The 15929-nt window shown below is 42.6% G+C and overlaps 1 protein-coding gene across 1 annotated transcript in view; it reads right to left on the bottom strand.

Moving 5' to 3' along the window:
- Positions 1-3699: 3699 nt before the first annotated feature.
- The window catches only part of LOC113142975 (Down syndrome cell adhesion molecule-like protein 1 homolog), a 43573-nt gene continuing 31343 nt past the window's right edge, over positions 3700-15929 (bottom strand). The window contains 20 exon segments of the mRNA XM_033325546.1: positions 3700-4133; positions 4327-4638; positions 4969-5169; positions 5391-5543; positions 5670-5788; positions 5984-6014; positions 6097-6252; positions 6362-6649; positions 7048-7236; positions 7552-7650; positions 7741-7904; positions 8050-8167; positions 8714-8867; positions 11019-11158; positions 12864-13019; positions 13488-13673; positions 14632-14872; positions 15273-15343; positions 15462-15629; positions 15714-15842. Coding sequence (XP_033181437.1) covers positions 3700-4133; positions 4327-4638; positions 4969-5169; positions 5391-5543; positions 5670-5788; positions 5984-6014; positions 6097-6252; positions 6362-6649; positions 7048-7236; positions 7552-7650; positions 7741-7904; positions 8050-8167; positions 8714-8867; positions 11019-11158; positions 12864-13019; positions 13488-13673; positions 14632-14872; positions 15273-15343; positions 15462-15629; positions 15714-15842 — 3509 coding nt within the window.

Genomic DNA, 15929 nt, shown 5'->3' with positions numbered 1-15929 from the left:
CAATAATCTAAATCATCCTCAGGATCAGGGGTGGGGAAATTCTGATCCTCACAGGCCTCCACCCTGCTTGTTTCCATCTATCTCCGCTCTACGCACCAGCTGATTACCTGGGTCAGGTGTGTTCAATCAATCAGAAGCTGGGGGATACCAATTCATTTCAGATAAGGCTATAAGACCAAAATATCTTCATGTTCTCATTAAAACTAGAGCAAACGTATTATTTAAAAAGTATTAATTTTTATTAAACAACACTAAAACTGAATTCAAATCAGGTTCCAACATTATCACTTTTCATGTGACAGACTATTGGTATCTGCATTTTGTCACTGAGAAATAGTGGGAGTGTGGTTCAGACTATTTTCCTGATTGATAGCTTGGTAAACAAACAGCAAAGGCACAGACATTTATATACTGTATGTCTGCTCTATTTCACACTAATAGAGCTAATGAGATATGACTCAAACAGCGTATTCTCCCCAAACATAATCGTTGTTACATGAATATATCCATGAAACAACGTTTTTATAAGGAAGTTATTTCTACACAAAGCACAGTAACATGCCGAAATATGTCTGCTGTAGTAACTAGAAACTAGTATTTAGGCAAAGGTGCAGGTGACTCTAAAAAACATAAATTATTCACGGCATATCAGTCATGAGTGACTGCACTCTTTGTAGGACACTTTTGTCACAGTATCTGTTAACCCCTGTGGAAGGGGTCAGCCATTATAAAGATATGACGCCATCTTGTGGCTGCACTGCTATAGAGCGAAAAAGATGTGGGCCCCCTTTTGTTGAAAGTCATTCCTAGAGTTGCAAAGTCTCATAATCTTATTATTCCCTTTTTGAGATGTATTTTGTAATTTCAGATTCAAGCTGCCTGATAACTTCTCTGTGTCATTGAGATCAAGCTGAAATTTGGTGGAAAGCTTCCACTGGGGCCTCAAATCGTCCCTGATTTGCACCACAACTTGGCCCTGCAAACAGATTGGCCCTGCTGCCCATGACCCTCTGCAGGATAGGCGCTATGGATATCTCATATCAGGCTCCTTCCAGCATGAAACACTGTTTTTGCTCTTTGTCTGTTAACAGAATATGAATGTGAGTTCAAAATATCTTCAGATGACGTGCACACAAACCTGTTGAGAATAACAGAAGCCGTGGCGTATGAAAGATAGCTTTATTGCACAAGGTGTTAGAATGATATTTTTAGTTTTTGCTTTCTTTTCATAGAAAATGTACCTTTGAACACAAGCAATTGCTATAACAAGCAACTCAAACAAATGTTTGGGATACCCTCAACATTTTTTTTAGTTTTTGATTTTCATACATTTTTTCCTTCGATTTTTCCCTTTTAGCAAGCATGCAATGACTTTTTTGAAGATGAACAAAATACAAAAAAATGATAATAAAAAAGTAAATAGGACAAATGACAACATCAAAAGACCTTTAAAAAAGAATAAAAATTCAACAAATTAGTATCAAAACCATAAAGGGAAGAATTTTTTTTTTTTTTTTTTGCCCATTTCAGAAGTAAAATATTTTATTTTTGATACGATTTCAATTTTGAAACTGGGGCATTCAACCCTGATGTGTCCCCTGATTTATTCTGACGAAAATAGCTCTTCATACAAAACTGTGTTTTATGTACAAGACTTAATCTATAAACAACACTGACAAAGGTAGAGATGATGGATCTAGTATGTTTAAGGTGGTGAATTCTTACTTTAATTTATCTGAACAGGGGAAAAGGACGGGAGCCTGAATGCTTCATGTCTACAGACTGGCTCCAGTCCAATATATATACAATACAATAATAGTTTGTGTGACCAAAAGAGCTACGAGTCCCTGATTTCACTTGGCTGAACTGGTTTTAGCCAAAGGCCACATACCTTGATACTGTTTGACCTCTGGAACAAAAAATGCAGACAAAACCCCAAAGACATTAAAATGAATATTAAAAGTGAAAATCAAAAGACCAATGGATACCCTTGCCCCTAAACAAAGGAACAAACAAAGCAAATGGATAAATAAATATAAGCCACAAAACACTTGGAGATGCTTCAAAAAGACATTCCAATAGGTTCTTGTTTGAATGAATACTGGAGGGATATGAAGATTAAAAAAAAATAGGACATGTACAGTACTTCAGACAGGGCAACAACAAAGATATCAATCGAGTGAACTTTTTATAATTTTCCGAACTTAACTCCCTGACATATAACATCTCTCAACATTATATTATTTCACTTCATTCACATTGTGACTGGGATTCCTTCAGCTAGGTGTCTTTCTGTCTTTGAAGTGCAAAGACTGGCTCAGTGGTGGGGCAGACTGCGAAGTCTCCGTGCCACCACCATGCCGCAGACAGACGCCTTAATACTGTGTCAGAACTCGAGTCTGTAACCCTCCTCCCAACATAAAACCTATTTGGAGATCCTCTGTGACACTGATTTGGTTTCTGAATGTTAATGTATTCACCGATCCAGTAGGCTTACAGCCAGCTAACTAAAGCCAAAGAGCCTACAGTGTGATAATAAACACACAGAGAAATGGGAACTGCAGACCAGGATGTTACGGTCGGTTGAGTTAGTCAGCCTGCCTTTTCAGGAACTGAAACTAAAACTGTGCTTTTCTAATCTCACCGTGGGCCCTGGACGGCGTCGTTTTCTGCCCATTCATGAGCGAAACACTCCTCTCATTCTCGGTCTGCATACAGTAACATACAGAAGATCCCGTGTATATACTAAACTTTTTCTTTCTTTAGTCCAACCTTTTTAAAATGTCTTCTTTTTTAAATTTTATGATTGAGCGATTGTCTCATTCTTAAATTTGACATTAACATTAAATTTCTGTACGTACTACACCATTGTAGCATGTACAATTTATACTTTGTCATAATTTCACTTGACTTAAATGTCAAATAATATACCTACATAGAAATATATACGTAAATTCTTTATAATACCAAATATTCTCTATTTATAATGTGAGAAACTACAGATGGGTTATTTGGGTTGTCATGATTTGTTTAAACAGTTAAACACTGTTCAGCTGGAGAGAGAATTGTGGGGAAAGTTAATGTGACAGAAACTTTATCCTACTTGGAAGTGAATAATTTTGTTTGGAATCACCACTAAGAGAAAATCTTGCCATCAGCTATTTGAGACTCTAAGAGACACATAGAGGGTGAAAGATACAGTAAGAATATGGAAATTAACTCAATGTCCTGCAAATTGACAGTTATACTTAAATTATAAAGTATGTGCGTATGAGAGACAGGATGGCCACACAGTTTCATACTGGCTATCGTAGTCTTCATCATCATAAACACAGAGCTTTCAGAGCCTGACTTAATATCAATATTTCAAATGACCACATAATCACTTCTTGGATTTCTGCTGTGCAACTCCTGCGACAACTGAGTGGAGCTGAGCACCAGCCGGCTGGAACTGTTAGTTGGAGTTAGTAGTTCTTTTTTATAAAGTCCCAGGTGAACATGAAAAGTAGGGTTAGCTGTGCCTCTGTCTTGGAGAACACCTATCCCAAGGAAAATTAGACAGGATGCTGGCCAGTTCACCTTTAGCTGGGTTTAAAGAAACATGGTTGCATGCCCCCCCCCTGGCCCAGACTTGAAGAGCACCAGAGTGGGGCTGGCTAAGGAGTGGGACAGCAGTGCAAGTCTGTGCAAGAGAAAGGACTACACCAGTGTGTATGACTTGGAATAGGCGCCCACACTCTGTTTCTGCAGTCTCCCCAGGGCAGAGGAGCTGCTCTCTAGCAGCGAGTCTCTGGAGCCCCCCACCTTGTTACTGTTGGTGGGGTTGCTGCTCGTGCTGGAAGTGGAAGCTGTTGCTGCAGTGTTAGTGTTGGGCATGGTGAGAGTCCTTTGTGGCAAGGTAGCAGTGCCTGAGCTCGAACCCAAACTGCCCAGCCCAGAATGGCCCAGCGTCAGGGCCTGCTGCTTGGCAGGGTCAAGTGTCTTATGACGACCCTGGGTGTGATATGCTCGCTGCGTCAGGCTGCGGATTGAGGCTTCCCGCGGTGGCACAGCCGGGCAGGGGTCATGCAGCTCCCCTTGCTTGCGGAAGAATGGGTCTGTCTTCATGTAGAGGGGTAGGTTGCAGAATTCACCTGAAAAAGGTACAAGAGAAAAGGCAGTTTTACTCTCCTGGCAGTCAAGGTATTGCTCATCTCGACAGAAGAAATAATGATCTGCAGTCTATATGGAAGGTCAATGTACAGTGCTACATGTAAGTTAAACAGAACATGTATAATAAAAAGGGAAGCATTCATACAGAACTGTCCCTGCGTCTTTGGTACTTACTTTTATTAGCGCGATGGGGAATAGGCACAGCCACATTTTTACCGCGATCATAGTCCTGCGGTTTGGGGGGTGAGGCAGTGAAGCGGCAGATGCCTGGTTCAGACGGTGTGCTGAGCGAGGTCATACTGTCTGCTGGGTCATTGGTACCTGTGGTCATCTGGTCAGATGAGCTGTCGGAGATGAAACACTCTGTAATGGTGAACTTGGCGTGCTGCAGGTGCTCCTCCAGCTTGGCGTGCTCGTAGGCTCTCGCCAGTTCCTCATAGGTGGAGGAGGCGCTCTCTGTTGAAACCATGCTGTTGCGACCCTTATCTGGAAAAACACAGAATGATTGACTTGACTGTTGATATTTCAGAACGTTAAACCTTTGTTGTGTTAGGTAAGAGCGCATAGTTAGTATGTGTTTAATTAGGGTTTGGCTTAGAGTATTATCTGCTCCATCCTTGATCATTTGAGAATGTATTTTATTAAGTGTAAATATGCCTCTAGACTGGGCTTTGATTTGTGGATAAACTAAAGATTGCTCATTTTTTCCTAAAACTACTGCTGCCTGATGTAGGAAATGGCAATGAGACCAAAACAATTGCAGTTCACACTCTAGTAGTGTTATCGCCATAGTGTTACTAGTCCGGACTGACACACCTGTGTCTTGGGAGAGGCTGGCGCTGTAGCTGTCACTCTCAGTGGCAGTGATGCCATGAGAGCCCATTGTCCGCCAGTCTGAGGTCAGAGTTCGTGCCGAGGCTGTCGACTGACTCTGACACGGCCGACTTAGTGTCCACTGGCTGGAGTATCTGTTCCTGGAGCTGTGAGCTGATTTTATACTCTTTCTGGACACAGGATCTGAGAGAGGACACGGTGATGAGACAACAAGTAGTACACAGGCTATGCATCCATGTACAGATTGTAAAAAAAAAAAGTTGAGGTACTGTAGCTTTTTCGTCATCTCTTTAATTAAAGTGGGTGGTTTAAAAATATAATGCAAAGCTTTCATCTGGATCTGTACGCTCAACTATTTTCACGGCTTGTCAAAAACATTCCTTTAAAAAGATAAATGCACTCACTCGTGCCTGGGCGGATATCAGACATGTCAATCAATGGCCCGGAATTCTGGATAAGAGCTTGGTGGTGCAGAGACACGCCTGTGCAGAAGTTCTGCGGATTCACTGACTGGCTAAACTCAGTGTCTGTCACTGGCACCGCTGCCTTGTCTTCTCCTGTTGCGAACAAATGACAAGGAAATAAAAACATTTACACAAAAATCTTTAATGATATAATATCGGCTTCTAGAGAATCACACTAATAAATAACAGTTTGTCTTGTTGTGAAGTGCAGAAACCTGCCTATTTGTTTAATGCCTTCCTTGTCCTCAATGAGTAGCTGCACACGTGGGATGTCAATATGGAGCCTTGGTCCTTGAGGAGGGCCCTTCACAGGAGTGTCTATACTGCGATTGTTCTTACTGCATATGCACACACACACACACACACACACACACACACACACACACACAGACACAGAATTACATAAAATAAAATCAGATTGGTGTCTCTAATTAGAGCTTCCAAAAAATGTACGAGGTTGACCTATGCAAAATGTGACTTCCTCTACAGAAGTGATAAAATACAGCCCTCATCCCACACAAAGAGCCTCCTACCTGATAAGCATCTCAGCAAGACTCTTGGCATCTATAAGAAGACAATATCTTAATTAGATTATAGTTAGTTAGGAAGATTATCATATCGATGCCTCCCTTTTCCTTTCACCCACCTCTAAGACGTTTAAGCCTCTTCTCCTTGCGTTTCTTGCGGATAATGAAGAGCAAAGCAACCCCCACAGTAACCAGAATGACAGGAGAGCCAATGGAAAACAGCTTTTTCACATCGTCGCCTTCTCCTCGTGCAGATTTTATTGGAGGAATTGTGCCTATGAAGAAAAGAAGGAACAAAGACAAAAAAAGCATCCAGAAATAGTCAGTACAAGAGATTATACAGGAATCATGGGAATCATGGGAAAAAATGTAGGATTCACTTACTGCCATCATAGTCAGTAGTGGCAAACTGGGAGCTCTGGTTGCCACACCCAGCACTGTTGCAGGCCTTCATTTTGAGCTCATACCAGGTGGCCTCACGTAGCTCACTGAGGAAGAGCTGAGTGGTGGAGTTGGCTTTGAGGCTCTGCCAGGCCCAGGTACCTTTGGGCCTGAAGTCCAACATCAGGTCAGTGATGGGGCAGCCGCCGCTAGTCCAGCCCTGCAGGTTGAGCCCTGCATGGGTGGAGTTAATGTGGGTGAGCAGCGGCTGATCCTTGTTAAAAACTGGTTCTGTAGAGAAAAGTAGCAAAAGCACAGAACAATAGAAGGTTATAGAGCCCAACACGGCAAATTATTTGTCTAAATGTTTCATTATTCATTCTGATTTATTTCATGGGACTTTCTCTTATTTTATAACTGAGTAAAACAGCTATTATGGATTTGATCACAGGGAAGTCTGGGTTTAATTTGGTTGAATGAAGCAGAAAACATGAATAAAATTGTCATCATGCATTAGACTTGACCATGTCATGTTTAAATGCCCATAGTTTGTTGATTGATGGCATAAATAAAATTTCAAATTGAGAGATTTAGATTTTTACTCTCTTTATTGAAGTACCTAAGTTGTAATCTTTTTCATTTCTTTTCGCCTGTTTTCTTGTGGCACTCATGCTCAAAACAGCTCTTACCTCTTCCATGGGTCTTAGCCTCAATGATCTCACTGATTCGCCCTGAGCCCACGCTGTTCTTGGCGGCCAGCTTGACCTTGTACCAGGTTCCACAGCGCAGATTGTCCAACCTGAAGGAACGCTCGCTGGAGCTAATGAATACATCCCTCCATTCCTCCGTGTTGTCCACGGAGTACTGCAGCACAAATCCTGCAGAATCACACAGCACAGTGTTTTATCAAATACAAGCACTGTAAATCAGACAAATGGAAGACTGTAGAGGATCCTTGCTGCTGCTGCATCTGTCGAACACCAGGGGGCAACAATCAGCTACGGTCAGCTCTAATTTGCCGCCTTTCTATCCACAAACATTAAGCTCATTGTTTAGACTGATATATGCAGTGTTAAATCCACTGATAGCAAGACGATAATGTATACTCAAAAAGTCTGTCACAGAAACAAAGAGATGAACTCATGAATAATATTTGTTGATGAAGGAGCTGCAGAGTCTTGTCAGGAACATACCTCTGATAGAGCTTCCTCCATTGTCCCCGGGGATCCAAGCCAGGGTGATGGAGGAGGTGGAGGTAGTGGAGACAGTCAGACGAGGCTGGTCAGGAGGAACTGGGTGTGCGCACGGAGATAATAACTCAACAACAGAGCAGAACAAATCATCCTCTAGCCGCTTCAATTCAAATAGTGTTTTTTTCTTACCTTGCACCATGAGATTAACTATGATGGTGTCAAAGCCCAAGGTGTTTGTGGCCGTACAGGTGTAATATCCAGAATCCTCTGCTTTGACCGAACGCAGCACCAGTGTGCCATTGGACAAGATCTGCCGCTGACTGTCAGCTGTCACTGGAATGGCTGAGTCCTCACTGACAAAGTACACATCCCAGTGTCAGCAACTTCATCTCAGAATAGGATAAGTTATTTTCATCTACGTTGTCCCCTCACATGCAGCAGTACCAATCTGAATAAACCATGATGCTGACATATAAATGGTATATGATCAGATCTGACCTGTCTTTGGTCCATTTAATTGTAGGGGCAGGCTCTCCCACTGAGCTGCAGGGCAGGCGCACTTCTTTCATCCAGGGTGTGGTCACAGTGCCTCCAAAGGACAGGATCTTAGCCGGGACTGCACATAGAGGCACACAAAAAATTAAAACATTATCTAAAGTGACAAAGACCACAAAGACACACTTTTTTTCCTACTTTAGGTTGTCTGGCTGCCAGTCTCAGCTGTTTGCTGAATGGATGGCCCAGTTTCCCTGAGGGGAAGGTCCTTTACTTACTGCTGAAGGACTAAAAAGCTGGAGTGTAGTGTTTTAGCATAGCCCCTCCTCTAACCTCCTACTTTCAGTCTGTCTTTTCTCCGTATATCCTTCCCTCTATCGATCCCCGCCTGCTTCCTCTCTCCCCAAGGGTAATTTCACTGGATAGGCCCTGTTCATCACCACATAATTAACAACAGTGTTTCTTGCAACATCAACGTTACTCAATCAATACTCGGGCTGTCCATCAATAGTCGAGTGAACAGACAGAGGGAGAGAGTGATGAAGCGATCTGTGTATGGGAGATCCTGTTGCCTTTTCTAGGCCATCTTTACAGCGCTCTCCCTCCTAACCTTTTCAGAAATCGCTTTATCCTTCTGCTCCACTACAGGCTTGTCTGGAGGACCCACCTTTCCCAGCAGGCTCCACTGTGACCTTTGCGCTGATGTTGCCTCGGCCGGCGGTTGTCACAGCTGCAGCCCAGATGTGATATTGTTTACCACGGGTAAGGTGCGTGATGCGGTAGAAGAGCATTTCTGGATTGGCCTCATACTCGCTGGGCGCCTGAGACACAGGGCACACAATGTCATATTAGCAAACAATGATAACACAGTGACATGACAGGTCTGGTGGCAGCTTGTTTACTATACACCCTTCCATACTAAAGAGGTATTACAAGTTCTAGAGCCCTTTAAGAAAACAAATAAACATCCCAACATGCTTTTTTTCACAGAATACATTTTGTAGTGGGAAAAGCACGTTACTAAACGTTAACATTAATAAATGCTTTTCTCTGTTCAAGAGCCACCTTGCTAAAATGTCCCTTATGAAAGGTCTATGGCATGGTAGTTGTTTGTAAAGCAGGGCCATGTCTGGCAACAATGAACAACTGAAGGAAAACACTTTTTCTTGCAGGAAGACATGCAAAAAAAAATGAGCAGAAAACCAAGCACCCAATATATCATCGTAATGTTTTATTTTAAATTCTATAACACACTTTGGCAACGTCAGAATTCATACAAATGTACTGTAAAGTTTTAGATCCAACATGAACATAAAACCAAATTCCACTGAGATAAAAAAAAACTTTTCTGATTTTTTTAAACTTTGCCTTTTGGCTTGATTATACATTATTTTTTAAAATTAAATTATTTCGAATTAATCTTGCTATATTTGGTTGACCTTAAACAGCTATGAATAATCTATCTGTAGATTGTTGGCATTAATCCTGAAGTAAGCAAGAAACGCTCTTCAGGGTGTTTGTCTTTGAGTGCCTTGACTTAAAAAGTGATAAGGAGAAGTATGATTTTGGTGTCAGTAGTGTGCTCACTCATGAATTAATTTTTTTATGACAAACGATAAATATTTGAAGTGAATGACGGCATTTTACAGGAAAATGTAAGTAGTTGCGACAGTATAAATGTGCTGGCTGTGCAAAATTGGAAGTTTCAGAAAAGGCATTGAAATGTTGGAGAAAAACTGTAAAATATAAAGATACATTTAAAACATGCATAAATATTCAGCAGGTTTTTCCCCTTTATTTTTAAAACAAGGCAGAATGGGGCACACCATTCCACCAGTCCAAATAAATTTGACGCAAATTCAATTGTTTCACCTCGCATACACAGAATGATTCACTAGGTTGAGAGAAATAACACTTTAGGATATTCGATTAAATTATGTGTTCCTATGGATATTTTTCCCGTGTATCTTTGAGAAGATACTCACACACACACCAACACGCACGAGCGCTGTTATCGCTCAAGTCGATCCTCCTTTCTATCTCTTTAATCTGTTCATCTCTGTGTTCATCTTCAGTTGCTTCACCATTTGCTTGAACCTCTTTTCCTCTATCCCTCTCTGTCTGGCTCAGTCAAGAGGAGAGGACGGAGGGAAGGGGTGCGATGTGGGGGCTTAGTGTGTGTGTGTGTGTGTGTGTGTGTGTGTATAGGGGTGCATTCGAACATTCCTCCAGCATAGCGACGGTGTTGTGGTGATCCAGGGAGTGATACACGGAGATAATGAAAAGATGGACAAAAGCACTCTCATCTCGATGTGACTGATACCCTCCTCTGCTCCTCCCTTCTTCCCTGCCTGTCTCTCACTCTCTCCCCCTCATCCCTCTCTTTTTCTCTCATTTCCCCTCGGTCTCTCCCTACCTCTAATGGTGTGTCTCTTTCTCTCTCTCAACCTTCCCTCTTCCCCCTCCCTCCCGCTCTCCTCGCTGCTCATGCTCATTTACATGGCACTCATGCACAGAGATGGAGGAGTATTTGTGAATAATAAAGAAAGTGAGGTTCTAGCCTGGTATCAGATTTCATCATGTGCTGGTGTTTGTGGTGCACATGATCTAACCCCTGAAGAAATGCTGCACATAAGTGTATAAATAGAAAATGCTGAAATGTGATGGGTTTGTGTTTCTGATGCGGCAGTGTGCATGTGTGAGCTTGTTCTCTCCCTCATTTGCATATCTACGTCTCATCACGTTGCCAAGACAACCTCATCTGTTCATCTGGGAGGGCAGGAAATAAAGCGATGGTGCAAACACAGTGAAAGAGACACACACACGTACAGGTTAAATTAATAACACTGATTACAAATTAATTACGTCCATAAGGTAGATTTTTATCAAGTTCACAAATTCCTTGCTTCTCAATCACCTGGAACATTTTCTTCCGGCCCCATCTGAGTCATGTCCACAGAGCAAAGACTTACCGGCTGTCCAGACCCTGGACTGGAGCAGTAGATTGTGTACTTCCGGATAACACCATTTGGCTTGTGAGGAGGCAACCAGGACACAACCACACTACTTGGAGAAGAGGGAACTGCCTTGATGCCAGCTGGTGGACCAGGAACTGGAGAAAGAAACACTCAGGAACATCAGCATGGCAGGCTTGTCAATATGAGACAAGATAAGATCAACTTTATTCATCTCCGAAGGGAAAATCAAGATATGGTTTATGGTATGTGTGTATATATGATATATCAAGGTCTATGCACATGCTTCTGTCTGTGTGTGTGTGTGTGTGTAGACATGCTGGGTGTTGGATGCCTATTAGAGTGAGAAGGCTTGTTTGCAGATTGGTAGTCTTATCCTGCACTAAGCCGCTCTGGGACGACTTGGAAGAACCCCCTTTGGGTGGATGGCCATGACATATGTTCATTCAGACGCTGGTCAGCAGTTCTGACTCTGTGACACCCAGCCTACTCTTAACTCTCCAACCAACAAACGGATTAGACAGTAGTGTCCGATCCCCTGCTAGCCATTTCAGCTTGACACTGGGCACCGCTTAAGACTCTTATTACAAGCCATAGGGTTTAAAATTGATGCGCACTTTACAAAAAACACATCAGGACACTCTATACTGTGAAAGGTGAACAATGACACTTTTGTCACATTGGCCTTACAGTATGGGGTCAACCCTATTCAGTCCCCACTATAAATATAACTTACATCTGACAGTGGGCCTCATCTGAGGTCTTCAGAGGGAGGCTACCACAGTGTAAGTCCCTACCCTCTTTGAATCCATCCCCCAGTTCCTCTTTTTCTTGAATGTGAGGCCCCCAGTCCAGTGTTGTCATTAGACACAACACAAAGTCAGAGGATAAGATGTAGTGAAGGAGGTATAGAAAGTGATGTTGAGGTGGGAGGTGGGTCTGACAGAGTGGTGAGAATGATAGTTGCGGTTCCTGTGGTAGAGATGATGGTGGTGGTGGCAGTGGGAAGGGACACAGGAGGCCTGTCATCATTATCATAACTGGACCTCCATGTCAAAGTAGGAGTGGCAGTGGGAGGGGGTAAGAGCTAAGTCCCATCTGGTGCCCAAAATCTGCCCAGGACTCCAGACAGACAGACAGACAGACAGTGTGCTGCACAGTAAGCATGGCCTGTGTGAACTAAGAGAGGCACAATGGGCCCACCTACATGTAAATACAAAGATCTACTATGCTAATCAAAGGAGGATGTGTCACAGCAAAGGGCTAACACACTCAAGCAACTACACAGAGAACAAAAACCTAACAGTCTACTTTAAATGGGCTTAAAAAAATAATGTTGTGACTCTTATTTGTGTTGTCAGCCAAGAACGGGCTTTGTAATCTCCCTTCTATCTCTCCATCTTCAACCCTGAGGCCCCTCCTCCTCTCCCTTCTCGATAAAGAGACATGGATCTGGCTGTAATCCCGCCTCCAATGGTGTAAGCACAAAATTAATTCTCTCTAATCCAAAAAGAATTAATCCTTGTGCCTATGGCAAGAGGGCTTGTGGAAGGGAGGCAGGCCTATACTGATTGGTGACTCCTGGATGCTATATGCTCCAAGAGAAGACCCAGCCTCTTCCTCCAGTGTCTCCCACCAGCCCTCCCTCAGCCCAAAGCCTCTTAATTCTCATTAGCACTACTAATGGAGCTCCCCAACATTAATGAGCTTTTGTCATGGGTTTGAAAATACAGCCCAGCACCCTTTTTGTACAATGTGTACACCTTTCCATGCCTAATAAAATAAAACAGTAAATTAATGCTTATATCTTCTGTTCTTAGTTCAGTTTCTGTTTGTACTCACGGTCCTCGCGGGTTTGAATATACAGGACATTGCTGCGCACCCCGTCTCCAGCTTGTGTGTAGGCCAGCACCTGAATACTGTAGTTGGTGAACTTCTCCAACCCTCGCAGCTCCACCTGTTCACGAATGGTGGTGATATTTTGCATCTCTCCCCATTCTGAAGCAGAACAGGAAAATAAACCCAGTTTTAGGGAGTACTGGTGCTTTGCTTGAAATGTTTTGGAGGAAACACAACTACTGCCTGGACTACAACCCAGTTGCTGGGAAATGTTCTAGGGAGGATGTCAGGGTGAATAGCAGGTTATAGAACAGATTGGTTTTGTATATATGTTGAACAGGTCAGTACATCTTGTTTTGCTCTGCAATCTTCTTATATATGATCCTAATTTTTAGGAGACTGGTTTAAACAGACAGAGGAGCATAACAGTACTGTAACCTCTTAGTTAAAAAAACACACAAAGAATCAAGGGCAAACACGGACAAGTTCAAAGATACAGCTGAATGGGAAGTGCTTTATGAGAGAGGTGCAGACACACTAACACATTCTGACTCACAACACCGACAAAGAGGTAGGTGTGTGGGAGGTTGGGTTGGTGAAGTTTAGAATGAGATAGGTGATAATTACTCTGCATTGGCCAATGGGCCTGGCCCCCACAGCACCCACCTCCGTCAGGGAAGAGGGACCAAAACACAACCCGGTAGCCTTTCAGCACACCGTGCAGTGTCAGCCGTGGAGGCTCTGCCCACGTAATCACCGCTTCGTCCGATGTCACAGAGATGGCTCGCACATTCTGCGGAGGCTCACTGGGCACTGGAGAGAGCAGAGGGTAAGAGTTAGTCCAGCCAATTCAAATAATATACTATAAGGTTGCTTAAATGATTTCCTGTCAAAAAGCCTTGGTTATTGCTGTCGCTAAGACTGATGTGGCATGACAACTAAACCCCTGCTTAATGACTACTCAGAACCACAACCCACAGGCAATCTCTGCTGAAATACATCTGTCATAAAAACTCAAATTATATTTGTGGTTCAGTTGTAGCTTCTAAAGCACTGAGGACAGAAGGAGAGGAGGAGTGGAGGGACTCAGTGGAAGAGAGAAAGAGCGCTGAGAGCCACATGAATAGTGAAGCAGCTACACCGTAAGGGGTTAAAATGCAGATATGGTGGGTGGGGTGAGCTGAGATATGGAAGATAAAATCTGCAAGACAATGTTCATCTTTAATGTAATTGCACTTGTAGGACCAGCTTCAGTTTACCTATCTGGATGATTACCACTACTATTACTGTTGATCAGGGTCTCTGTCCACAGAGACAGGGAGGATCCATATAAAAGTGTGGGAAATAAAAATATGTAAAATAGAAGAGTGATGAGAAGAGGACCAATTGGTGGAAGAGGAAGATAAAGAAAAGGAGGTAGAGTGGGCAGACATTTAGAGAGTAATGGGGTTCCTTGTTTCTCTCTCGCTGTCTACCAGCCTAATGAGGGTGCTAATTAAAGTTGTAAGAATAATGGGGGATGTGCTGCAAATTCATTTCTACCATTTTGTTTGAGCATGTGTATCTATATAGTTATGATAGCTGCATTAATTCATGTGTCTTCTATCCTGTTGTTACTATTATTTTTGACCAATCGGAGAGTTATGTGCCCAATGAATACTTTTAATTCTCTTTCTTTCCACCTTCCCTCACGTCCTCCCACACTCTCTCCTACAATGAGTCCACACTGAATCTATCATGAGTCTACAGTGAATATCCTCATTTTTCTTACCATCCTCCAGCGTGGTAGCATTGATCTCAGTACTGGATGGGCCAGTCCCAGCTCTGTTGAAGGCCTGGACCACTACCCCGTACTGGGCAAACTTCTTTAGGTTGTCCAAAGTGTACACTTCACTGTCCCCTGTAGCTTTCATCTCCACTATACTGTACTGGCCATTGCTGCCTGGACCATTTTCTCTATAACCGATCTGGTAGCCTCGGATAACCCCATTCTGCAGTTCCTTTTTAGGAGACTGAAAGACAAAAATATGACAGTGCAGACATATATTTGTTAGCTCAGAACACTTTGGCCATGCAATATGAGGAATAATTAAACTTTTTTTTTCTCAAGGGTAATGTGCTTGTCCCTCGTAGAGCATTAGTACTAGCACAAGCTTTGTACTGTATGTATAATCCTTAATTCGAGGATTCTTCCTTAATAAGAGAAAACTACTGCTCATTAAGGTTGTCACAATGCTAATCATAAATCAAATGTTAAACCAAATAATCTGCTGAATTTCAGATTGCAAAAGATACTGTCAATGGTATGAGTGGTCATTCTCATAATATTTATTAATTATTACAATTAACTGCTGTGCTGATGTAGGTGTCTGTTCATCAGTGCACTGTTTAAAAAAACAATAGTGATTTTACCCTCCATGTAACTCGTATGCTCTGGGATGTCATTGGTTGGAGCACCACATCCATTGGTGGCCCGTCGGGTGCTGTTGATGAAAGATGTCAAATAAAATACTGATAGCTCTATTGCATCCAGAGAAAATGCACAGCAGATATAAGAAAAAAAACAGACTAGTGTGATTTTTTGAGAAAACAATCACATACGTGCTTCTTCAGTACTGATTGTAAGCTCTTTACTGGGAAGGCTGCGGCCAATCTTGTTGTAGGAGTACATGCGGATGCTGTAAACACAGGCAGGGTGTAGCTCCACAATGTTGGCCTGGTTGTTGGTGGGGGAGATGTTCCTGGTTGTGTACATATGATCCCAGGTGTCTGTCAAATGTTAAAATATTTGAGATTATCAACACGTGTAGCTTACGAAGATCTGTTATAGACATTTAAATTTAGAGTACACACCTGACTTGTTTTTGTATTCTATGTCGTAGCTGGTGATGATGCTGTTTCCATCAAACCTTTGGATCCAGCGCAGGTTCATACTCCTGTCCTTCACCTCCCTCACTTCCAGCTCAGGGGGATCTGGTGGTTCTGTGTGTGAGAAATTAAAGAGGTGAAAGCTTTTGTCATTTCTTCATTGGGCTGTTTATATTAATATATATTTGCTGTAGTGGTACT

This window comes from Mastacembelus armatus, chromosome 14 (genome assembly GCF_900324485.2).
Source record: "Mastacembelus armatus chromosome 14, fMasArm1.2, whole genome shotgun sequence".
NCBI classification, from domain to species: Eukaryota; Metazoa; Chordata; class Actinopteri; order Synbranchiformes; family Mastacembelidae; genus Mastacembelus; species Mastacembelus armatus.
Note: the sequence above shows the minus strand (reverse complement) of the source record. Positions and strands in the feature narration are given on the sequence as shown.